We start from the raw sequence: 22,220 nt of genomic DNA on the forward strand, positions 1-22,220 counted from the left end.
TCAAACACTAGTTTAGATGTTACTGTGAAGGCATTTTGTGGCTGTAATTAACATTCATAATAAACTGACTTTAAGTAAAGGAGACTATTGTCAGTAATGGGGGTGAACCTCATCCAATCATGGTTGACCATAACAGCAAAATCAGGTTTCCCAGAGAAGAAGGAATTCATCCTAAAGACATGAAACAGAAATCCCACCTGCATTTCCATCCTGTCAGCCTGCTCTATAGATTTCAGAATCAAGATCGCAAGGTCAGCTCTGCCTGGGTTGCCAGCCTGCTGACCGGCTGGACTACAGGTTTTGGACTTGCCAGCCCCCAGTTACATGAGCCAATTATTTTAAATCTCTCTCTCTCTCTCTCTCTCTCTCTCTCTCTCTCTCTCTATATATATATATATATATATATATATATATATATACGCACATATATATATGTATGTATGTATGTGTATATGTGTATACATGTATATATATGTATGTGTGTAATATATATATGTGTGTGTGTGTGTGTGTGTGTGTGTGTGTGTGTATACCTCCAACTGGAGAACCCTTGCTGATATAGAGTCAGTTAAATATGGAGATTGAGAAGGCATCAAAATGTAAACAATAATGCATTTCATGGAAGGAAGTGCATAGGACCCGAAAGAAACCAAGGGCCACCAGAAGACAAGGGGTAAAAGAAGGAAATACGTCAAGGCCAAAGATGTTTTGCAGAGGAGCAGCAATCGTGCAGAGAGATGGAGCAGATGAGGACTGAGTTCAGGCCCTGGAGTTAGGCCATCAGTAGGACAATGGTGACTCTGGTGGCAACATGGTGGTCGGGATGGAAATCATACTGCAGTCATTGACTGTCTACCAGTGAATAAGAGGTGAGAAAGTGGGAAAAGTTTGGCACTTGGAGAAAGGAAGAAAATCATGTAATAGCTCAAAAAGAAAGGTTCAGTGGAGGGGAGGACTTTTTTAGAATGAGGGAGATATTTGTAAGTTGAGGGAGAGAAGCCATTGGAGAAGGCAGAGGTAGATGACAACTGCTGGGACACCAAGTCCCAGAAGAAGAAGAATATCCCAGAAGATGGGCTCTGGACCACGGGGTGGGGATACCTCTGATCAAAGTGATCGCCTCCTTGTCTAAGGCCAGCAGTGTGTAGGTAAGACATGGGCACTTTCACAGACTGCTCTGTGGCTGGGGCTTGTGCCTTTATCTTTATTTTCTCAGGGAACTCAGAGGTAAGGTTATCAGTGGGAGTCTTTATTAAATAGTATCTATGAGCCTAGTACTTTAAGGGATTCAAAAAAGCCTGAGCCCCATTCTCTGCCTGTCTACCTGTCCAGCTAATCTGGCCTAGTATATATTTAGTCACTAAACAAACAATTTTAACCATTACTGGAGTTAAATTATTACTAGTATCGGATTGCACAGTAAATTGTAGGGAACTTTTAGCCAAATAGACTCATTTCTGTTAGAGATTAGCAAAAAATATTATTGGTCTTCTGCTTTTCATCATTTGTACAGATTTTTTAAATAGAAGCTTGAAAACAAGATTTCCAATGCATATGATTATCTAATGCAGCAATTTTCAACCAGTGTGCTCCAAGAATTTGTAAAACATGCAATACTTAGTCAGGGGCACTGACCTCTTTTTCCTTAGATTGTCAAATAAAAAAATAAATAACAGCCAACACAACAATAGCTGTCCGGCATGAATGAATGAAATATTATAACTATTTTTTTGTCAGATCAGCAAGAAATATATTTTTGGTGTGCCATAGAATTTTAGTAATTAGTTTATGTGTGCCATGAAATGAAAAGGTTGAAAATCGCTGGTTTAACCACTATGCGTACACATGAAGCTATTATGAAATAACACTGAATGTAAAATGTAGTTGAAAAATAAAACAAAAAGATCAAATACAAGTTAAAAAGATTACATTAAAAAGATTTCCAATGCATGGTTTAGTTGTAATTCTAATCTACATATATATATATAAGCCTAATCAACCGGCCAACCGCTATGATGTGCACTGACCACCAGGGGGCTGGCACTCAATGCAGGAGTGGAAACCACAGGCATGGAAACATGGAACACACTGATGAATCTCATAGGGAAGCGGGGAGTGGGGAGGGCGGGAAGAGATTAACCAAATATCTTATATGCATACTAGAGGCCCGGTGCATGGATTCGTGCATTAGTGGGATCTGTTGGACTGGCCTGCAGGGATTGGGCCGAAATCGGCTCTCTGATATCCCTCAAAGGATCCCGGATTGCGAGAGGGTGCAGGCCAGGCCGAGGAACCCTACTGGTGTACAAATCCATGCACCGGGCCTCTAGTCATAAAAATAACTATCTGATCTTAGTGGCCACAAGAGGAAACCACTATTATAGCAGATGAACATGATAAAATAACTATTTTTTTAGTGGTATGCTTTAATCTTAATATGTTCAAATGCTCAGAAGACTGAACTGGAGACTACTGATGCAATCAGTCTTCTCTATTTTCTTAGCCGTGAATATAAAGTGGTAATACAAATAATATGAAACAATTTATTCCTTCAAATGCCAAGTAATTTACACAATTTTCTCACATCCTACTAAACTAGGAGAAGGGTGGTTAGAGGCTAAAATATGAAGGTTCTCCAGTGATGCATCAACTAAGCCAAAGGGACAACTATACTCATTTCAAAATGTTTTATCGTAACAGCAATCTTCGAAGGCAAACACAAAAGATTCTACTCTGCTTAGATTTTAAAACATAAATAACCAATTTAATGCATCACTAATGATGCACAATAGATGTCTTCTTGTAGCACCAATTCAAATAAGAGGCTGATGTGATCTGCCAGGTACTTCAAAGTAACGAATTAATTTGGTAATCAGAAGACACTTCTTTTGTGCCAACTTCCTACTAAAAAACTTTTGCGCAAACCTTCTGCGTTGGATATTTATTAAATGAAAGTGTTGAACTCTCATTAAAATGTTATTTAATAAGAAAAAGAGAACTAAGTACTTTAGGTCTTAAAAATTTATCTTAAATAACATTAGGCTTGATTCAGATGGAATCTCTCTCTATACAAAGAAAACAGATATCAATGGCCAAGTATGACCTATGTTAGAATTGTGTATTTGTGTTCCATGCATTTATATTTAACGTCTTAAAATTTAAATATCTATTACAGTTGTTGCTATTATTTTATACACTCCTATACATATACCCCAGATGCCTCATGTACGAAAAAGTACACCAGTACACTTCACTTCTCTATAAATCTTCCCCAGCAAGTGTAAGTAAAACATTTCCCAGATTCTAAACTTCTCAAGGTCAAGTCTTGGGTCAGTTTCCTGAGGGTATTCTACTATAATGCTTAAAATATTTTTCCAGGGAAAGAACCTGAAACTTCTGTCTCTGTTCTCCCTCACCTAACCTAGATTCCACAATTCCAGCCATAATTACGGGGGGGGGGGGGGGGGTGGAGAGTATAAAATTCAACAAGTATTTCCACAAATATGTTTAATAAGATCATTGTTCTTTGTCAAATGTCAACCAAACTACAAATGTAAATTAAGACACTTTCCATTATCTGTTGTTCCTTCTCCAGGAGCAGCTATTCCTGGGAAAGTACCTATTATTCCACAAAGGAGCAAGGAAGGGGTTTCCATTTCTATGGACACTTGGGGGAGGGCAGGTCCAGAACTGGTACCCAAGAGATGGGTTCTTAGGGTTCCTTCCAATGCTACTCAGAAGACCCAGGATCCAATCACCTCATTTGTAAAATATATTTTCTTAACATTGGAATTTTTTATGGCTAATAATTGAGGGGCAGAACTAACACCCATGATGTTAGAGTAGAATTTTCATTTGCTGTGTATTATTGTGGGATATACATTCCCAATGTAACCATAAACTATATCACTGATGGGGCAGCATTGTATTATTTATGAATTTTAGAACTAGAAAAAGATATTCCTCAAATTACTTTGCTACATTATTTCTCACTTAATATAAATGTTGTATATGCCCTATGCCCGGACATTGGCCCTAACTGCTTTGCATGTTTGCAAATTTTCATGGCTTCTCACGACCCACTAGATGGAACCTGAAGTTTTTATCCTGGTGTCCAAGACACTCCGGCCTGATCTCGATCTCTCATTCAGCCTGTTCCCACTGATATGTAAAAACACCAATGCCATGCCCAAGCAAAGGGTCTGTCCGCTAAGAGCCTCGCCCTCCCCACCCAGTGCCCAGGTCACGCTCGCATGACCAGACCAAACACCGTTTTCTCTGCTGCCCAGGGGGCCACTTGGTTCATTCCTCTCCCATAGAGAGGACCACCTTCTGCGCTAAATTTTCTTAAAAGTTATCCCTGTCCCCCAAATCCCTTAAATACTTTGCTTATATTTCTCAGAGGCCAGTTATCTTTCATTCGCAGTCTAGATTTTCTTCCGTTCCTGGTGATCAGCCCTTGGGGCAGCATCCATTTTTCATTCACCCCCGGAGACCCATATACCACACTGCCTTGTAAGCAGCAGGCATTCGATAAAGGTTTATTGAATGAATTAACTTTTATGGAGCTGCAATCTTCTATCCTGGATTTATTCTCACTTGAGCCATCAACTGTGGCAAAAACTGTTACTGCCTGTAATCTCCAATAGCAAACAATAGAAATGATTAATCTCTCAATTACACATTCAGCTGAAGGTGAGACCAGAGATCAGCCTCATTCATAAAGTGGGACAGCAGGGCCCATAAACCTGATGACAAGGACGAAGCCATGGGCCCTGAATGAGAGGCTTCCTTATAACTCTGAACAAGATATACCGCACCTCCGAGCGCACCCAGGAAGCGCCATTTGGCATGAGACAGAAATGAGGGCACGGCACGCTGAAGTGCTTTATAATCAAGTTTTGCTGAATAGCTTCTTTACTACCCAACTGAGGTGGTCAAATTTTAAAGCCTCCAAATCAATGGGGCTTAAAGCAATTGCGGGGCTCATTTCCTGGGATGACACTTGATTCCCTGCTCAGAGTTCTAGCATCTGCATAAACTGAGAAGCCTGTTGGAAGAGTCAGTAGTAAAATAGGGTTTCCTTTCATGGAACTGACCGAAAGAGTGAATCACAATTTGAAAATTATTCATCTAAAACAACAAAACATCCAAGCACCTTGCCTCTGTGGTTTAAAAAGCAATAGTCATTTTTTTTTTTTTTTTTTTTGCACAGAGAGATACTGAACAAATATTTGTTGAGTGGATGAATCAACAACTGGCCACTCTTTTGATTAGAATATTAAATAAGAACACTTTGACAAGAGATGCAATGTTACTATCTGAGCAAGGACTTGAGGGGGAGCGATTAAACCTGTGCCTCTGGCCAAGATTTGAGAGATGTTCACCCAGCCACAGACTGTTTCTGGTTCGTAGGACTAAGCTCCAAGGGAGGCCCACGGCTCTGAGATGTTCAGGGTGGGCTTACAAACCTCAGGGAGGGAGTCCGCTTCTCTTAGGATAAAAGCAATACTCTGCTGCCTTTCCAAAGGTATCTCCCGACCAAAGGGCAGAGTAAAACATATATGAAAAGAGAGAAAAAACACTCCTATGAGAAGGGAAATCGCTACGAATGTTAATATTAAAAATAAAAGCAGACCTTTATTTGGTGACCCTAATAAAGAAAGTCTCGAACACTCGTTGAACGTGCTCTTTTATCTCAGGCTATTTTGAAGCAGATTCTATGTCCCAGGTAATAAATGAGACCTCCAGAAAACTGTAATATTTATGGAAGCCCAGAAAGGAAAGCAACCTACCGCCAAAGATAATAGTTTAAAGAGGACTTCTGATGGCCTCCTGTTACCAGAGAGTGGCTTACTTAAAACAGGGTGCTGATTTAGCTCAGGGTTCTCAATAGTTAGCATTTCCCAAGAACTCTTAGACAAAACTGTGAATGACCACGGTAAATACCTCTTCAGGATTTTATGTAAATATTTTAGTATTTTATGTTGTGTCCCCAAAACATTCATAATTGTTTGCTAATCAAAAAATCAACACCAGGTATGTATCTTCACCCCTCCTTCCTCTATTTCACAGGAAACTTTAGGTATTGCCCAGACTACATACTTCAAGTGCATAGGTTTGAGTTTCTCAAAATGACAGTTTAAGGACACATTACACAGCAGTGACCAGGCAGGGCGGACGGTGACCCTCTTTCCCACAGCTCGCTTCTGCCACCTAGTGGGGGAGGCAGTTGCATAGTTACGTTTGTGTTTTGTAGAAGGATGGTCTCCTTCCCTTGAGACTTAAGACCGTCAACATTTTCTTTCATACTGGGGATTTTAGTAACCTTAAGTAATTTCTTCAAACTGGTCTTATTCCATACCTACTGGCTTTCTTTCTAGCAGTCAGTTTTCATGACAATGACGAACCTAGAGAATTCAAGTTAAAACAAAACCACCTTTATAAATTTATAATTTGTAACTCTGGGATAAAACCTGACCTTTTCCTGGTTTCCAATCATCCTTGATCCCCTTACCTTGGTTTTCCCAAGGTCTGTGTTTTGGCTCATTCCTGTTCTCAAATCTGTATCTTTATCCCTAATTTCTCAGGGGTTCCAATCTCAGTTATCTACTGAATCCCATCCCTCGAACTAACCATTACTACGTTGAACACCTGAGTCATCCTCCTCCAAGAGAATCAAAGAATGGGCTCTCCAGTGTGGCAGGATGACTCGGAGCTGGAGTTATGTCTGGGGTTAAAAATGCCAGAGGTATTTTTTTAAATATGTGAAAAGTAATGAAACAAGCCAAGGGAACAATCAGAAGCCAGGATCAGTGTACTGGGCTGGGCAGGAGGAAACATGAGGACCAGGAGCTGGGGTGGAGCAGTAATAATTAACAGGAACTGAGGTCAGGAACAGAGGAAATTTGAAGCAGGTCACAGAGCTAAAGCTAAGAAAACTAGAAATGAGAGGCACCAGAGGCTGGAGACGGTCTTTAGGCTTGAGGTGCATGCAAGGGTTCAGAGGGCTGAAGCCTAGCGGAGACGTGAAATCTTGGGCCTGGAAATGCAGTGATAGCGTTTCCTACTCCACCTTTGTCCAAACAGTGAACCCCGCCTTCCGCAGTCCCCACAGGGTCTGCCGCAGTTTCCTGACCCAAATCAATGACCGCTTACCAAAATCTCCAAGGTCATGAATGGCCCTGTAATCATCTTCAGCTCTAAGGATTTGAAACTTATAACGGTATTAACACCTTTATCGGGGTGTAATGTATATACCACGAGGTTCGTCTACGGTGAGTAGTTCCAGGAAATTTAGAAAGTTGTACGAACATCACTACCATCTACTCCTAGGACATTTCTATCACACAAAAACTTTCTCTGTGCCCACGAACAGTCGGTCCCTGCTCCCAGGCCCAAGGCGACCGCTGATCGGTTTTCTGTCTCTGTGGACTATTTGCCTTTTCTGGAAATTTCATATAAATGGAATCATACACTGTTTGGTCTCTTGTGTTTTGGTGTATTTCATAGAGGAGGTTTTTGAGGTTTATCTTCGCTGTAGCATGTATCCGTTCATTACTCTTGATCACTATATATTTCTGAATAGCCTGTTGGTCCATTGTTGATGCCAATCAAGACTATGAGCTTAGGATCTCCAAGAGGCTAGCTAGCCTTTCCTGTGCGTTTGCCACCAAGATGTCTACCGTTATTCACACTGCCACTGGGCCTGGGGTTTTCCACATTCCAATTCAGATCAAGCAAGGCCGCTCCTCGGGTGAAACTGCTGGTTTTCACGGCTTTCCTTGCCCCTGTAGAACTACTGAGCTGGCTGAGCCTGGGGGAGGGGGAGGGGAGTGGCTCTGGTAGGGACACTACAGAATCCTACTTTTCTTTCCTGAAGGTCAGTGATTTTATTATGAATAAACACTTCTTGATTTGATCAATGCCTTTGCTCAGTTTCCAGAGTCCTAAAGTTGCTGTTCTGACCATTTAGCCCAGTGTGATGGCTGCTTTTAGGAAAGAAGATTTGCCCAGTTCTCATTCTGCCTTGAAAGATATATATGTTTTAAATATATTTTTATTGATTTCAGAGAGGCAGGGAGAGGGAGAGAGACAGAAACATCAATGATGAGAGAGAATCATTGATCGGCTGCCTTCTGCATGACCCCTACTGGGGATTGAGCCTGCAACCCAGGCATGTGCCCTGGAATGGAATCAAACCCGGGACCCTTCAGTCCGCAGGCCGACGCTCTATCCACTGAGCCAAACCATCTAGGGCTTGAAAGATATTTTTAATTGCTCTGCTTCTCTCTACCAAACTCAGCTGGTCACCAAGGTCTGCTGATTCTTTCTCTACAATGTCTCGCATTGCTGTTTTCCTTGAGTCACGCCCATCGAGATAACCAGCACCCATTCATTCCCAAGTTACTATGATAGAAGCCTTCCTTCCCATCATCGGTCAGTTCTGCATCTGGCTCCCAGGTTGATCTTACAGACACCAGCATAATCATATCCCGTGCTCTTGACTGAAGAACGGTTCTTTGCTGCAAAGAACATATAATTCATGCTGCTCAACCCAGCTGTCAAGAATGTACTCACCTGCCTTGATCTTATGCAACATCCTTTATTCCTGGAGCTCCCACCAAGTTGAGTTTTTCTTCTCCCCCAGATTTCTTGCAGCTTCCACGTTTCCCTTTTCTTCTCATGTTGTTTCCCCCATATGGAAAGCCCTTCCAATTTGTCTTTCAGTAAATAGTCCTTAAACTCCTAAAAGAAGCTTAATCAGGTGGGTTCTTCCACTCTTGGTCATTTCTCTGTGCCACAGCCCTTCAATCCTCTGACATTTCTGACACTAATCATGCTGTTCTGCAGTTGGTCCTCAGCTGTTTCTGTATGTTTTGTTGTCTCTACAACCTTTTTTCCTTTTAAGTAGACTTCACTTTTTAGAACAGTTTTAGATTCACAGTAAAATTGAGCAGAAAGTACAAAGAGTTCCCATAGACCCTGTCTCCTGTAACTTGTAATTACACACATTTTTAGGGCTTCCTTATTTACAAAATAGAAAACACTTCTCAGCATCTAGTACAGTGGTAGACATACAGCTCGTGCTGAATAAAATGCTTCTTGATTTCCTATGGAAATTTTCAAAAATCTTTTAAGAAAAATGATCGCTTTAGGATGTCTTTCAGTCCCTCCACTTGAAGAACTTAACTCTTACATACACACCTGAAAGCAGAGGTGATACTAAAGTATTTAATAATTAGTGTGACGTGAACACCAACACCCAAAAACAAATCAGACAACAAAACAGAGTCCTGAAAACTCTGCTGGCCCAAAAAATAATCAAGTTCCTAGATCAGGGGGAGGTCCCAGAGGTCCTGGACACATGGCTGTGTTCACAGGGAATGCCACATGGGCCATCAGCTATTTGCCAAGTGCTATGAAAGTATTTCAACAATTGGTACAACCCTATCAGGGCATAGACCGAATATCATCAGTTCTGCCAACAATTCAATTGATATTTCCTGGACTTTATAAAGACTGTAGAATATAGTATCTATAAAATGGACTTCTGTCGATCATGAGTAGTTTTGAACTTGGAGGGCAATGAGTCGCTGACATGCAAGGTACAGACAAGAACAGAAAACAAGCCAGAAGCCAATGCCAAGGGTCCGTTAGGCAGGACAAGATCAGACAGAGCAAAAGTACTGGCAGGCGACACAAACCCACAGGGCAGATCCTAGGTAAGTAACCAGGAGTCACACAGAGTTCAAGGTAAGGCAGTAGGATCAGCTAAGCAGACAGTAAGGAGATGCTGGGTAAGGATCCCAGCAAACAGCTGTCTAGGAAACAGACATGGATCAGCAATAAGAAGACTCTGACAAACAGGCAGCTTTGACCCTCAGCTGAACATTTTCTTAGTATGCTTCCCACTACGGCAAGAACCTATGTGAAGGCAAGACCTCTCTTTGCATATGAGGTTGGATGAACCAGGCAGGAAAACAATTAGCATATGAGTCTCTTAGAGGGAGACATTCAAGTGTGGGTCTTGGTAGAGTGGTGACACGCCTTATGAAAAGGTACCAGGTTTGCTGTACTGCCTACAAAGAGTAAGAGAGAGATTTTAAATCACTGCATTAGCCCTTATCATTTACTTTCACATATGTCAAATATTTGGGGGCTTGACAATGTCTTCGAAGGCCTTCAATCAGAGGATGCAAGAGAGGCCAATGACCTGAAAAGGCATTAGCTGCCAACCTAGAATCAGAGAAGGCAGGCCAAATATCTATTAGTGATGAAAGAATAAAATTGAAAATTCACCAGTAACTGGTTTGTCTAAAAAGGAATTTTGGGAGTGGGGAGAGGCATGGCTTAATTGAAGGTATATTGCTAAGAGAGAGAAGGTTACTGTTTTTTTTCGGTTGTTTTGTTTTTTTTTTTTTTTGGTTTTAAATAGAGTAATAAATCATACGCAACACCATAATTTGAGTTTACGAGGAAGGTAATACTCTTTAGGCTGTAAAAGTGACCTCCAGTGGGCAATAATGCTCTCAACTCTATGGCCGAGGGAACTATATTCCATTGATCGTCACTTTAAAAAAGTCTATATAGGCAACAGTTTTCCAATATAACTTTCACATCCATTTAGCCAATTATATGCATATGGTATTTACTGGTTTCATAATGTATGCGGTTGGATTCATTAGTGTGAACTGTTAACGGAAAGATTTTTAGAGTATTTCCCCAACAATCTTCAAATCAACATCAAACATATACATCCAGAGAACTGTAGGAATATTAAATTCCTACTAAATAATTTGAAATTAGAATACTGAATTAAAAATTAAAAACTAATATGGAATATGTATGCAGGTCCAAAACTGAACAAAACTTATCTGGGGAAAAATCGAGAAAACACTTTTAGATGCTAATTTGTCTCCTGTCATGCCATGAGTGTGAAATTATTTTCAAGGAGAGAATCTGTGGTGAAACACTGAGCTAGCAAACTGAGTACAGATCAAAGTACTACACTTTGTAGTTGGGAAAAGTTGGGTTTTTTTTAAACATAAAATTTCACACTTTCTGTTGATTAAAATAGCAATTTTTCCTCACTTCAGGAAAAGTGGGAGGAAGAAAGCAATAAGTTAAGTTCGTGGGTTTTGAATTCAGTCCAAAATTATTTTATAGGCCAAGTTAATAAGGCACTTGTGTGCACAATATCACTGGATATATGCAACCTCTTAGCAATGTGGTCATGCTGTCCTAAGCATAAATGAAATTATGAGTTGGTTATAAAATGCATAATATTCAATCTTCCCACTACCTTCCCCTGCTGATTCTAGAAACTGCTTAAATATCTGAAGTGAAAGAAGTGAAAAATCACCATGGAAACAAAAGAATATTCCTTATTGCTTAAAAAAGGAAAGAAAAGAAAAAGTCCAGCTATGAAGTGTTTCCAATGGGATTTTATAAAGGAGACGAAAGTAACCTTTGCTATGGGCAAGCTTTCTATCAATGCTCTGATGCATACTGATGAAGACAGACTTATTATTTCCTTAGAGAACAAAATTGGTTTCTAGGGTAGAGTAAATAAATCCACCATTCACAGTCCGGGTTAACTGTGCTGTCATATGGACAGTATTTCCAGAAAATACTCTGACTCCTTTCTGAAAGAGAATGTACTCTGAACAACCATGTTTATAACACAACATACGACACAAAATGTGAAAGGTAAGTGCCTAATGTTTCTTCCTTCTAGTCCAGGGATTAGATCTCTGGACAGGGGCAGACAGTAAATATGTTAGGCTCTGCAGGCTACGAGGTCTCTGCCGTAACTAAAGGGCCACAGATAATCCCAGAACCAATGGGTGTGGCCGTGTACATTTATGGCACTAACATTTGAATTCCATATAATTTTCACAAGTCATGAAATATTACCCTGTGATATTGTTTAACCATTTCAAAGTCTAAAATCACTCTTAATTCAGGTGGTAGGCTGGAGGTGGCCCACGGGCTGTGTTGTGCTGACTCCTGGTCTAGTCCATCAATGGGTGATAACTATCCAGTGGTAAGAATTGGTTCACTGGTGACTTTTCCTGCTGAATACATATATAATTGAAGATATGATTGAATGTATAACTATGGAAGGTGATGGATATTAACTAAACTTATTGAGGTAACCATTTAATAATACATCCATAATTCACTATGTTGTACACCTGAAACAAATACAATGTTCTTGGTCAATTACATCTCAATTAAAAATAAAAACGAAAAAATAAAAAAAAAACACTATGTGAACTACTGGGGCAATTACTGAAATATAAAATGTAAAGAAGAAAGATATTCTTGAATTCCTTACCTATAAGATATATTTGTGTGAAGAGGGATTTTATACATTAAAAGTCAGCAGAAGAAGTAAATTATGTGCTTTTTCAGTATTTCTCGTCACCCTATTTCATAAACAGGAAACAAAAATCAGGTTATTTGATTTTGGCAGCTCCAGGGCCTCCCAGAAGGGCCAGTGGCAATGACCAGACCCTCTCATTCAGAGACCCCCCGGCACTCGGCACCAGGGCTTGACATGTGGAGCAACTGAACCGCTGAAGTTCAAAACGAATACTGAGCCTGGGTAACACACAGACTGCCCGAACCCAATCACAGGTACCTCTAGGATGATGACCTGTGGGGTGCATCATGCGATGTCACTGAAGTGTGTCCTTTATATTAATAAAAAGCTCCATTTGTCTTGGGTAATTGTGGCTCAAACCTGTGACGCTCGTGCCTCTTTAGACTCTGAGGAATGTAGTCCCAACCGGCATGATTCAGCGAATCCTGACTTCTACGCTACACTGCAAACGCTAGCTAGCATCGGAAGCAGCCCCGGACTGAAGAAAGCAACTTAGGACAGGAAGAAGGATGTATGTCATCACAGGCCTCATGGGTTGGAAAATTAAAAGTGACGAATAGATCAGTAAAGAATTAATGGAGGGACCTGACAGATTCCTAGTGATGGTGACATGTATTGAGGGTATGCAGTAAATACTCTGAGGTCAACATCTGGAATTACCTGGGTGCTTTTACAAAAATGTCCCTATAAGGCCACCGTAAGAGAAAGCATACCGAGCCAAACATTCAATTGTTCTCACTACTTCTACCTGATGATTCTACTAAACCCAAGTCCTTCTCACTTTCTTAGAAATGCAATTCAATCCCACCTATAAACATGGACCAGATGCCTCCTGAGGACCAGAGCAAGGACTCGGAGAATACTAAGACGCCTGGCACTGCCCTGCCCCTCACTGAGGTCCCTGCCCAGTGGGATAAACCAATACAAAAAATCAATAAAATAAGAGGAAAGGAGTGTGATCATATAAAATAAGAGGAAAAGAGTGTGATCATATAAAATAAGAGGAAAAGAGTGTGATCATATAAAATAAGAGGAAAGGAGTGTGATCATATAAAATAAGAGGAAAAGAGTGTGAGTCGTTACACAGTGGATCATATAAAACGTAGGTTTGGGAAGGCTGGCTGACTGGAGTGCCATCTTGGCTGGATATGATGGATGCAACAACTGACGTTTCTCTTTGAGCAAGGGGAGTGTGGCCCCCGCAGGAGCAGAGCAAACAGACCCGGATGGAAGAAGGAATGAGACGTGGTGGTTCCTTCCAGCGCTTCAAGTGTGGTTACTTACATTAGGTACAGGGAGAGGGGTGAAGGATGAGACAGGAGACATGGGCAGGGCCCAATCATAATGCCCTCGGATTTCATCCTACAGACCTGCGATGTCCGAAACACATGTGGCTACTGAGCACTTGAAATGTGGCTAGTCCAAAATGAGAAGCATGAAAAAATATCTCAATAATTTAAAAAGTCAATTACAAGTTGAAAGGATACTTTAGACGCACTGGGTTAAATAAAATACATTAAGATTAAACTGGCCTTTTTTTTTAATGGGTCTCCTAGAAAAATTTTATCTATATCCATAGCATTTAATCCCTTGTGATTCCTCAATAACCATGTCACCCCAAGCATTTAAACTAGTGACCTCATTTCTCTTGCCAGTGCCTAGTTTAGAGATGGCCATGTGACCGGCCTCACTGAGGCCTGAGCTAGGAAGAAAGACGGCAGGAGGGGTTCCTGCTACCATGTCTTTGCCCCTATAAGGAGACACAAGAGCAGATCTCTCATTTTTCTTTTGGATGTGGCTACATTGCCAGTAACACAGAACTCCTGTGGCCATCTTTCCATAAGCAGAGGATGGCAGCGCTAAGAAATGGAATAACCTGAGGGTTTGCTGACATCATTGAGCTGCTTTATTGACCAACCCTAGAGTTCACCCTTCCTCTGAACTTCCGGTTATGTGAGATAAGAAGGCTCCCTATTATTTAAGCCAGTATGAGTCAGCTTTTCTGTTACTTGTAGCCAAAAACATCTTTGCTGCTACACTCCAATAAACTGCAATTACCTCAAGGGCAAGGGAGGATATTCACTATCGTTTGAGACCATCTCGTACTACAAGTCTACAATCAATCAACATGTTATTGTTGTGATAGTACATATACAACATGTATGCTTTTCCCCTTTATCATACAACTTATGGAATGATTACTCAGGCAAAGAGACTTTTTATTAATTAGAGAAAAAACTATGAGCAACATTTAATTAATCAAAAGTAGAACAGAATATCCACTAGATTTATAAATAATTCCACTTACTAGTTGTCCTTTCACTGAGGGTCTGCCTTGAATTCTGGTCAAAGCACACACGTGGGCAACAACTCAGCTTGACTGGACTAATCTGGACATAAGCCCTTAAAGGTGATGTAGCAAATATATAGTTTATACCTCATAGGGTTACCATGAGAATTTAGCAAAATACTGTAAGTAGAGCCTAGTACAATATCTAGTGCATAGTAAATATATATAATTTGGTTCTTGTTACTTTTCTCTTGTAGAACAGTTGATTGTAAAAATTTTAAATTAGCATGTTAAATATGCATTTCATTTACTCTATACTTACTAAATATGATAATCTCATTTTGTGTTGCTAGAAGTCAGATTATGGCAAATACTAATATACATGTGTTATACTTCACTGGCTAGTTGGTGCTTGGGTACATGGCTGATTTCTTAGTTCACTCTTTTATTTATATGAAGCAAGTCCCAGAAACCACTTGAACATAGTAAGGGAGGCAGTGACAAAACTATTAACTAGAAATTGAGCTCTAGTATTTTGACTAACCTCCTCCTGCTTCCCAGTATTTGTGAGATTGGTGGAACAGACAATGCAGTTGAAAAGAAGATGAATAAAAAGAAAAATATAAAGCAGGAAAGCAAGATTATGACTTTGAGGATGTAACTAGAAGGCAACTAACGTAATTAAAAGAGGCGGAGAGGAAGAGGTACTACTTGAGTAACAGCTAAGAATGATAAAGATACAGAACAGACATCAGGCCAGAAGGAGAGACTAGAGGACATTTAATGAGTTATACCAAGCTAGAAGATTACAAAACTCTTTCTGCTCTATTGCAAAGGATTTTGCTTTTCATAACATACACTAGTATAAATTTAATTTCCAAATAGTATATACTGAAAAATACTGGGGAAAAAGCCCTTACCAGCTCAAACTTAACAAATAAATGTGTTTTTTCCTCAACTTATGAATAAGGATGATGGTTCTTCATTAAAAACACCACGTGAGCCAAAACCGGTTTGGCTCAGTGGATAAGAGCGTCGGCCTGCGGACTGAAGGGTCCCGGGTTCGGTTCCGGTCAGGGGCACGTACCTTGGTTGCGGGCACATCCCCAGTGTGGGGTGTGCAGGAGGCAGCTGATCGATGTTTCTCTCTCATCGATGTTTCTAACTCTCTATCCCTCTCCCTTCCTCTCTGTAAAAAATCAATAAAATATATTTTAAAAAAAAAAATAACACCACCATGTGATTGACAAATGTCAAAGTTCACAAGATTGCTGACTCGGTGACACTGTTAGTTACCTGGCTTATCACGAGAACCGTGAGTTCGTTAGCTCCGGGCGCTTTGGTGTGGCCACTGCAGTATTCCCACAGAGCTGTTCAGTTAACAAGTGTTTACTGAACAAGATCAGTATCTGGGAATTTAAACTGTGTGTTTATTCTGGACAATTAAACATGCTAAACTAATGTGAACTTATAATGTAACCTTCGTTGTGATGAATAAGGAAAACACAGAGAAGGTTCTCATGGGGGGGGGGGGGGAAGCGTAGGGAAGTCCTCCAGGCAAACACCAGCCGAAAGACGGGCAGGTGCCTGGACGAGCATTCAGAGTCCCTGATGGGGAACCCTGGCCTCGAGGCCCCTCCCCTGACGTCAGACAGGGGCAGGCGGAGACCACTTTCTGGACACTAGTCATTAGCCTTCGCTAACACTGGTATTTGGAGGGGCTCTAGGTTCAAGTCTGCAAGTCCAAGGTGGACCCAACATATGCACAGAACCCAGGAATTTCCTAGGGCTCAATACCACACGAGTAACTGGTAAAAGGATGAATGTGGCATTTTTTAAAGTTCAATTTGTTGTATAATCTACATACAGTAAAATGTACCCTTTTTAATGCACATGCTATGAGTTTGACAAATGCATACGGTTGGGTTTCTACCGCCACAATCAAGACATAGCACATTTCCATCAACCCCAAAAAATGTCCTCATGACAATTTATGGCCAATCCCTCCCCGGCCCCTGGCCACCACCGATCTGTTTTCCATCCCTATAGTTTAGCTTTTCCAGAGCGTCACACAAATCCAATCTCCAGGGCGGAGCCTTTGCCTGAGCGTCTGGTTTCTTTCATCTGCGGTGCACTCACTGGCAATGAGGCCAGCGGGCCGGGGACCCGGTGAGTGAAAAGGACCGGGAGGGGGCAGGGCCAGGTCACACAGGGCCTCGTCCGCCGCAACAGCAAACCTGTATTGGTCCGGGTGGTGGGAAGCCACTGGAAGATGGAGAGCAGCTGAGTAACGCGGTCTGATTCACTTAAAAACAACCTGGCTCCTACTGTGTGGAAGATGGACCACCGTGGAGCGAAAGGAGAAAAAAGGCAGCCGTTTAGAGACGACTGCTGTTGTCAGGGTCAAACACAGAACAGCAACAGTGGAGGGGCCCCGAGCGGTGAGCTCAGAGATGTCCTTTAGAGGACGAGATGCTCAGACTGGATAGAGCGCATGAAGAGGAGAGAGGAGGCCAGAAGGCTCCACGATTCGGGCTTTAGAAACAAGGGAGGTGGTGGTGGCCTTTACCAGGATGGATGAAAGGAAAAGACAGCGAAGCTGGAAGGAGGAAGGAGAGGGAGGGGGAGGAAGGGAAAATGAAGGGTTCCATACATTCTGACAGCATCGCATACAGGGGATATGGCATCTCGCCGCTGACCGTTCTGCATATCTGACTGGCCTTTGATCGAGAAAGTTCACTTAACAATCCCTGTCCTGTGACTCTTTTATTTAATACCGTGAGTGAAGACACTGAATACATCCAGTCTCCAGATCACGGGGTTCCCAGCGTTAAATTTTTAAAAATAAGACAAGTTGTAAAAGGCTAAAGAGCTCTTCCATTTCTCACCTTTATTTTCTACATGGACAAGAACAACCCGAGTCTCATAAGAAGGCTCTAAATGTTACCTAGACTTTTTCTCACAATACTTCTTCCATTTGCTCAACTGCTCTGGCTCAACTGAGTTAAGAACAGAAAACATTTTTAAATGGTAACTTTTCTTGCTTCCAAATGTTTCCCATTAACAGGTGAAAACGCATTTAATGGTTCATCTTTTCCACCGGGGAGACCGAGGTGATGCTCTCGGGAGGGTGAAGAAGTACGTCTTGCTTAGACGCTCAGTACGAGGAAAGCAATGTAGCGGCAACACACCGCAGGGAAGCCGGAGGGTGTGGCGTGCAGGTTTACCTCGTGTCTGCTTTCCTCAGGGAGCCCACCCGGCCAAGTACAGGGAGCAGCACCGACCACGCCCCTACCTGCCCTTGGCACCTCTGAGACCACCCAAGTAGAATATTTGATCATTCCGGCCAAATGATCATTCCGGTCAAAACTCCATCCATCCATCCATCTGCCACTATCAACACATTTCCTGAAAGTCTTCTCTGATCTTACATTTTCATGCAAATCTGTCATCTATAAGGCATATAAAATGTATTTGTTTACTTACCATTGATTACAATGGACATTCCAGCTAGATGTAGTATAAGATCACTATGTACAGTTGTGTAGTAGACTAGATCAGTCTACTACAACTATTTTCTGTTGGATAGCATTAAAATGCCTTGAGGACGAGGCCCCTTTTTTTGAATATGTAAAGTAGCGCTGGACTTTGAGTAACTTTAGCACAAGACTGAGCCAGCCAAGTCCATGAAGTCAAATTCTAGTGAAAAAACTAGGCCCCACGGGTAGCTCAGTCTTGTGGGTTTGATCCCAGTCTCCTTTCCCAGTCCAGGGCTGTTCTACAAGCAACACGCTACCTCTGCGGACAACGGCTGCTCTCCTCAGGTGTGTGGCTTTCTGAGGCACTCTTGCATTTCTCTGCTCAGGCTAAAGAGAGACCTTTGCAGGATGGTTATCTCATGCTGCTCAGGCCATTTGTTTCTGCCATGAATGATACAGAGACAGTGGAGGTGGAGGTGAAGGGAGAGACAGAGATGACAGAGACAGAGATAGAGACAGAGATAGAGACAGACACAGATAGATATAGCTTCTTAGCAAATATTCAAAGGGGTCAAGTTGCTAGTCTATAAGCTCCATGAAAGCAGGAACTGTCTAATACTCTTACCATGTATCCTTGGCACCTTGCTAAAGCTAAGTCACAGTTTTATACAGGGAAACATAACACTTTCTATCCGCTAGTTGGGGCCATGTTCCTCAGATGCCTGCTGCACTCCCTTCTGCAGCTGGGGCAAAGTCTGTGCAAATTCCTGAGCCGCACTGCAGCGATCCTGTAAGTCACCTAGCCCAACTCCCCCAGTGAACAGTCCAGGAAACAAGTCCCAAAGGGATGACAGAACCCACCCAGGGAGCATCTTATGCCACATTTAGTTCCCCAAACTCAGATTTTCTGACCAACTAGTTGCTCTTTCCTAAACACTGCAATACCTCACCACCAATCAGTAAGTGATGATTGGAAACCCACAATATCAGAGACATCATGAACTGGAGAGCTGTGCCCTTAAGAACATTTTCCCAGATCTGGTTTGAGTTGGACAATCAATCATGTGTTTGAGAAGATAACACTTCACGCTCTTTAATTTGCTCCATGCAAGGGCACTAAGCAGATAAGAGGAAATCTACTGAGAAATTAATATGACAGTGGGTTATGGTTATTCTGTATGTGAATGGTTAATTTGAAAGCACAGCTAGTGAGGCATACTATAAACTGTATACCTATTTATTTAGACTCCAAAGAGAAATGGTATGACCTAGATCAGTGGTTTAGTCTAATCTGATGATTAATTGAAAATATGTATTCAAGCTGGTTATCTAAACAAAGGAATTTATTAAAAAATAATATACTTTTCAGATTTTTAGCCTTATTTCACAAATAAGACGTTAAAAATAACACTGAAACTTCATTTTAATAATATCCCAAATTATAGAAGTAGTTTGATAGTTCTGAAAGTACACGTTTATCCTATATATTCTATAATACTAACTCTCCTCAACAGAACTGAGCACATTATAGTGAAAGCCCAGTGTTATTGACACTGTTTTGCTGACACTTTTCCCCTATATAATTACTAAAAACAACTTCTATTATTTCTTCCTTGTAAGAGGACTCTATATTTAAATTAATAATAAACTGCAAACTAGATGTCTAAAATAATTAAAATCTCCTAAGATATCAGTTTCCCAATATAAAATTTTTGATTTTTCAAAAGTCTAGGAAATAATGCCAGTGGATAATGCATGGAGTGGGGCAAAAGTAAGTTTATAGTTGTAAGTACGGGAAACACGGAGTTTATTCTTATATTATTATTTATTAACTATTGCATTACCGCGGAACCTCAGTTCTCAAACTCAATTTGCTCTGGAAGGCTGTTCAAGAAGTGATTTGTTCAAAAACTGAATCATTTTTTCCCATTAGAAACAATGTAAATTGAATTAATCCGTTCCAGACCCGCAAATGATTCCCTGCTTTAACCTTTCTTGTTTATATACAGTACAGGTCTCATGTACTGTTTAATCTGTAAACAAACACTTCTTTTCTTAAAGTGATCGAAATCCCGCCCCTCCGGCCTTAAAGGAATCACTTTCAGCTCTCCTTCAAGAGGTGCCTTTTCGGAAGTCAGCAGACAGCATCTTCGCTGTCACATATCACTGCCTCTGGAATGCTGTCACCAGCTGCTTTTCGTTTATCCAATTCAACAACAGTTTTTCTACCTCTTCAAATGGCCTGTGATCATTCTCTCTTTCACACCCTTAGCAACATTAGCATTCTTGATGGCTTCTTCGTGTTAAAATTGTGCTAATCGTGGATTTCACCAGCAGCAAAAGCATTCTTTCCATTGTTTGTTGCCTGAAAGACTTTTTTTTTTGGTACCTAATTTATTTTATTTTATTTTTTAACGCTGAGGTATCAGCATGAAAGGGTTCTCAGATGGAAAACCGAAGTTTGGTTCGACAACCGAGACATTGTTTCCACAGACAACTAGGTGGAGAACTGAACTGGTAGAGATGGGAGACATTTGAGAACTGAGGCCTGATTGTATTTATATGTATCACAACTGTAAGCCTACTTTTGCCCACCCCTGTATTAGGGAAAGCAAAGCTGTGTGTGTCCACATAGCTTCCGCTTTGGTGGTCTCTGACTTCTTTGCTGGGCCAGCACACAGCGCAATGTCAGTGGCATAGGATACCTGGTCATGGCTGGCTTCAACGGAGCTCCCACCAGCATGGGAAGTCATCTGCACAGGGGCTAAGGTCAGGCAGGTCACACACTCTCTGCCACTCTGTCTATCACAGTAGTGCACCTATAACAGAACACACGCAGTCTGCTGAGCACCGCCGGGGAGAGGGAGCCAGGGGCAACAGGCCCTTTGCAAAGGGTCTAGATTTCAAGGAAAATTCAAGTAAGTTATGCAGCACACACTTCAAACACTTCAAACTTTATCGGGGCCTTCCAGTATCTATGAGAAGGCTATGAACTCTAGTATACTTTCCAACTTTTAAGAGTTTAGGAATCAAGGATACGCATAAGTCAAAGTTTATTTGATGCTAATGGAACTTTGTCAACCTGACTTTTCTCTCATCTTTGACTCCACGTGTGTGTGTGACTGCCACTTAATTGGTAGTGACATTCTTCTACTTATCCATGATAGTCCCTCTAAAACCACTGTTAAATATATATATATTACTACATCATGTTCTGCTTGAAATGTTGACATTGCAGTCAAAGTGAATTAAACTAAGGTGATTTGTAATGTGCAGACCAAAATAAAGTTACCATAATATTATTTTTCTTTTAGTGAAATACAGCCAAGCATTATTAAAAGCACATGTCAGAAGACACTCCCTATCGGAGGTAGGGGACGGGGGTGAAGGTGGTAGGAGAACTGTGAGTCCATCTCCCCACTGGGAAAATGCTCATTCTCCTCCCACTTATCTACAGTCACAAGAGTTCTTTCAAGCAGTATTTATTTTCACTCGAAGCTAATAAAGTAAAAATAGCATTGCTTTTGTGATAAATTACTAACTATACCATAGGAAGAAATGATTTTATTAGCTAGAACATGCTCAATTTGTTAAGTTTGTATAGATTTAGGGTAAAAATTTAGATTAAAACCTTGAATTTGTGAGGAAGAAAATTAAAACACATACTAGTTCCCTAACTGAGGTTTAATTCTACTTGCTGTATAATACTCATATATCTTCATTACAGATTATGGTCCACAAATATTTTGTCATGTTTAATATAGATCTAACTGAAAATGACAACAATATGAATCCCAGCCTAATGGTTGAATAATTCCATTTTTTCAAACAAATAGGGTTGTTAAGATTGCCCGTCAGTTTCTCTGAAGGTAAGAAACTCCCTCGAGTTCAAAGAAAGTCAATAAATAAAACCTTGTCTCCAAAGCACTTTAAAGATTTTATTATAAAAATATTTTTCCTAGCTAATTTGGGGAAAAAGATTTGACCGCAGTCCCAATTCACGGTGTTATACCTCCTGAGCAAATTAAAAGGTCGCTCAGTGTATATGAATTCATGACTG

The 22,220-nt window shown here is 41.0% G+C and overlaps 1 protein-coding gene across 4 annotated transcripts in view; it reads right to left on the bottom strand.

The window, feature by feature from the left end:
- The window catches only part of STAU2 (staufen double-stranded RNA binding protein 2), a 236,053-nt gene that overhangs the window by 72,627 nt on the left and 141,206 nt on the right, over positions 1-22,220 (bottom strand). For 3 of the 4 annotated variants that reach the window (XM_028158725.2, XM_028158728.2, XM_054708698.1), the window contains one exon: positions 20,866-20,979. The exons of the other annotated variant lie outside the window; for it this stretch is intronic. In XM_028158725.2, coding sequence (XP_028014526.1) covers positions 20,866-20,979 — 114 coding nt within the window. The remainder of the gene's footprint in view (positions 1-20,865; positions 20,980-22,220) is intronic. 4 annotated transcript variants of the gene reach the window in all.

The sequence above is a fragment of the Eptesicus fuscus genome, chromosome 19 (assembly GCF_027574615.1).
Source record: "Eptesicus fuscus isolate TK198812 chromosome 19, DD_ASM_mEF_20220401, whole genome shotgun sequence".
NCBI lineage: Eukaryota > Metazoa > Chordata > Mammalia > Chiroptera > Vespertilionidae > Eptesicus > Eptesicus fuscus.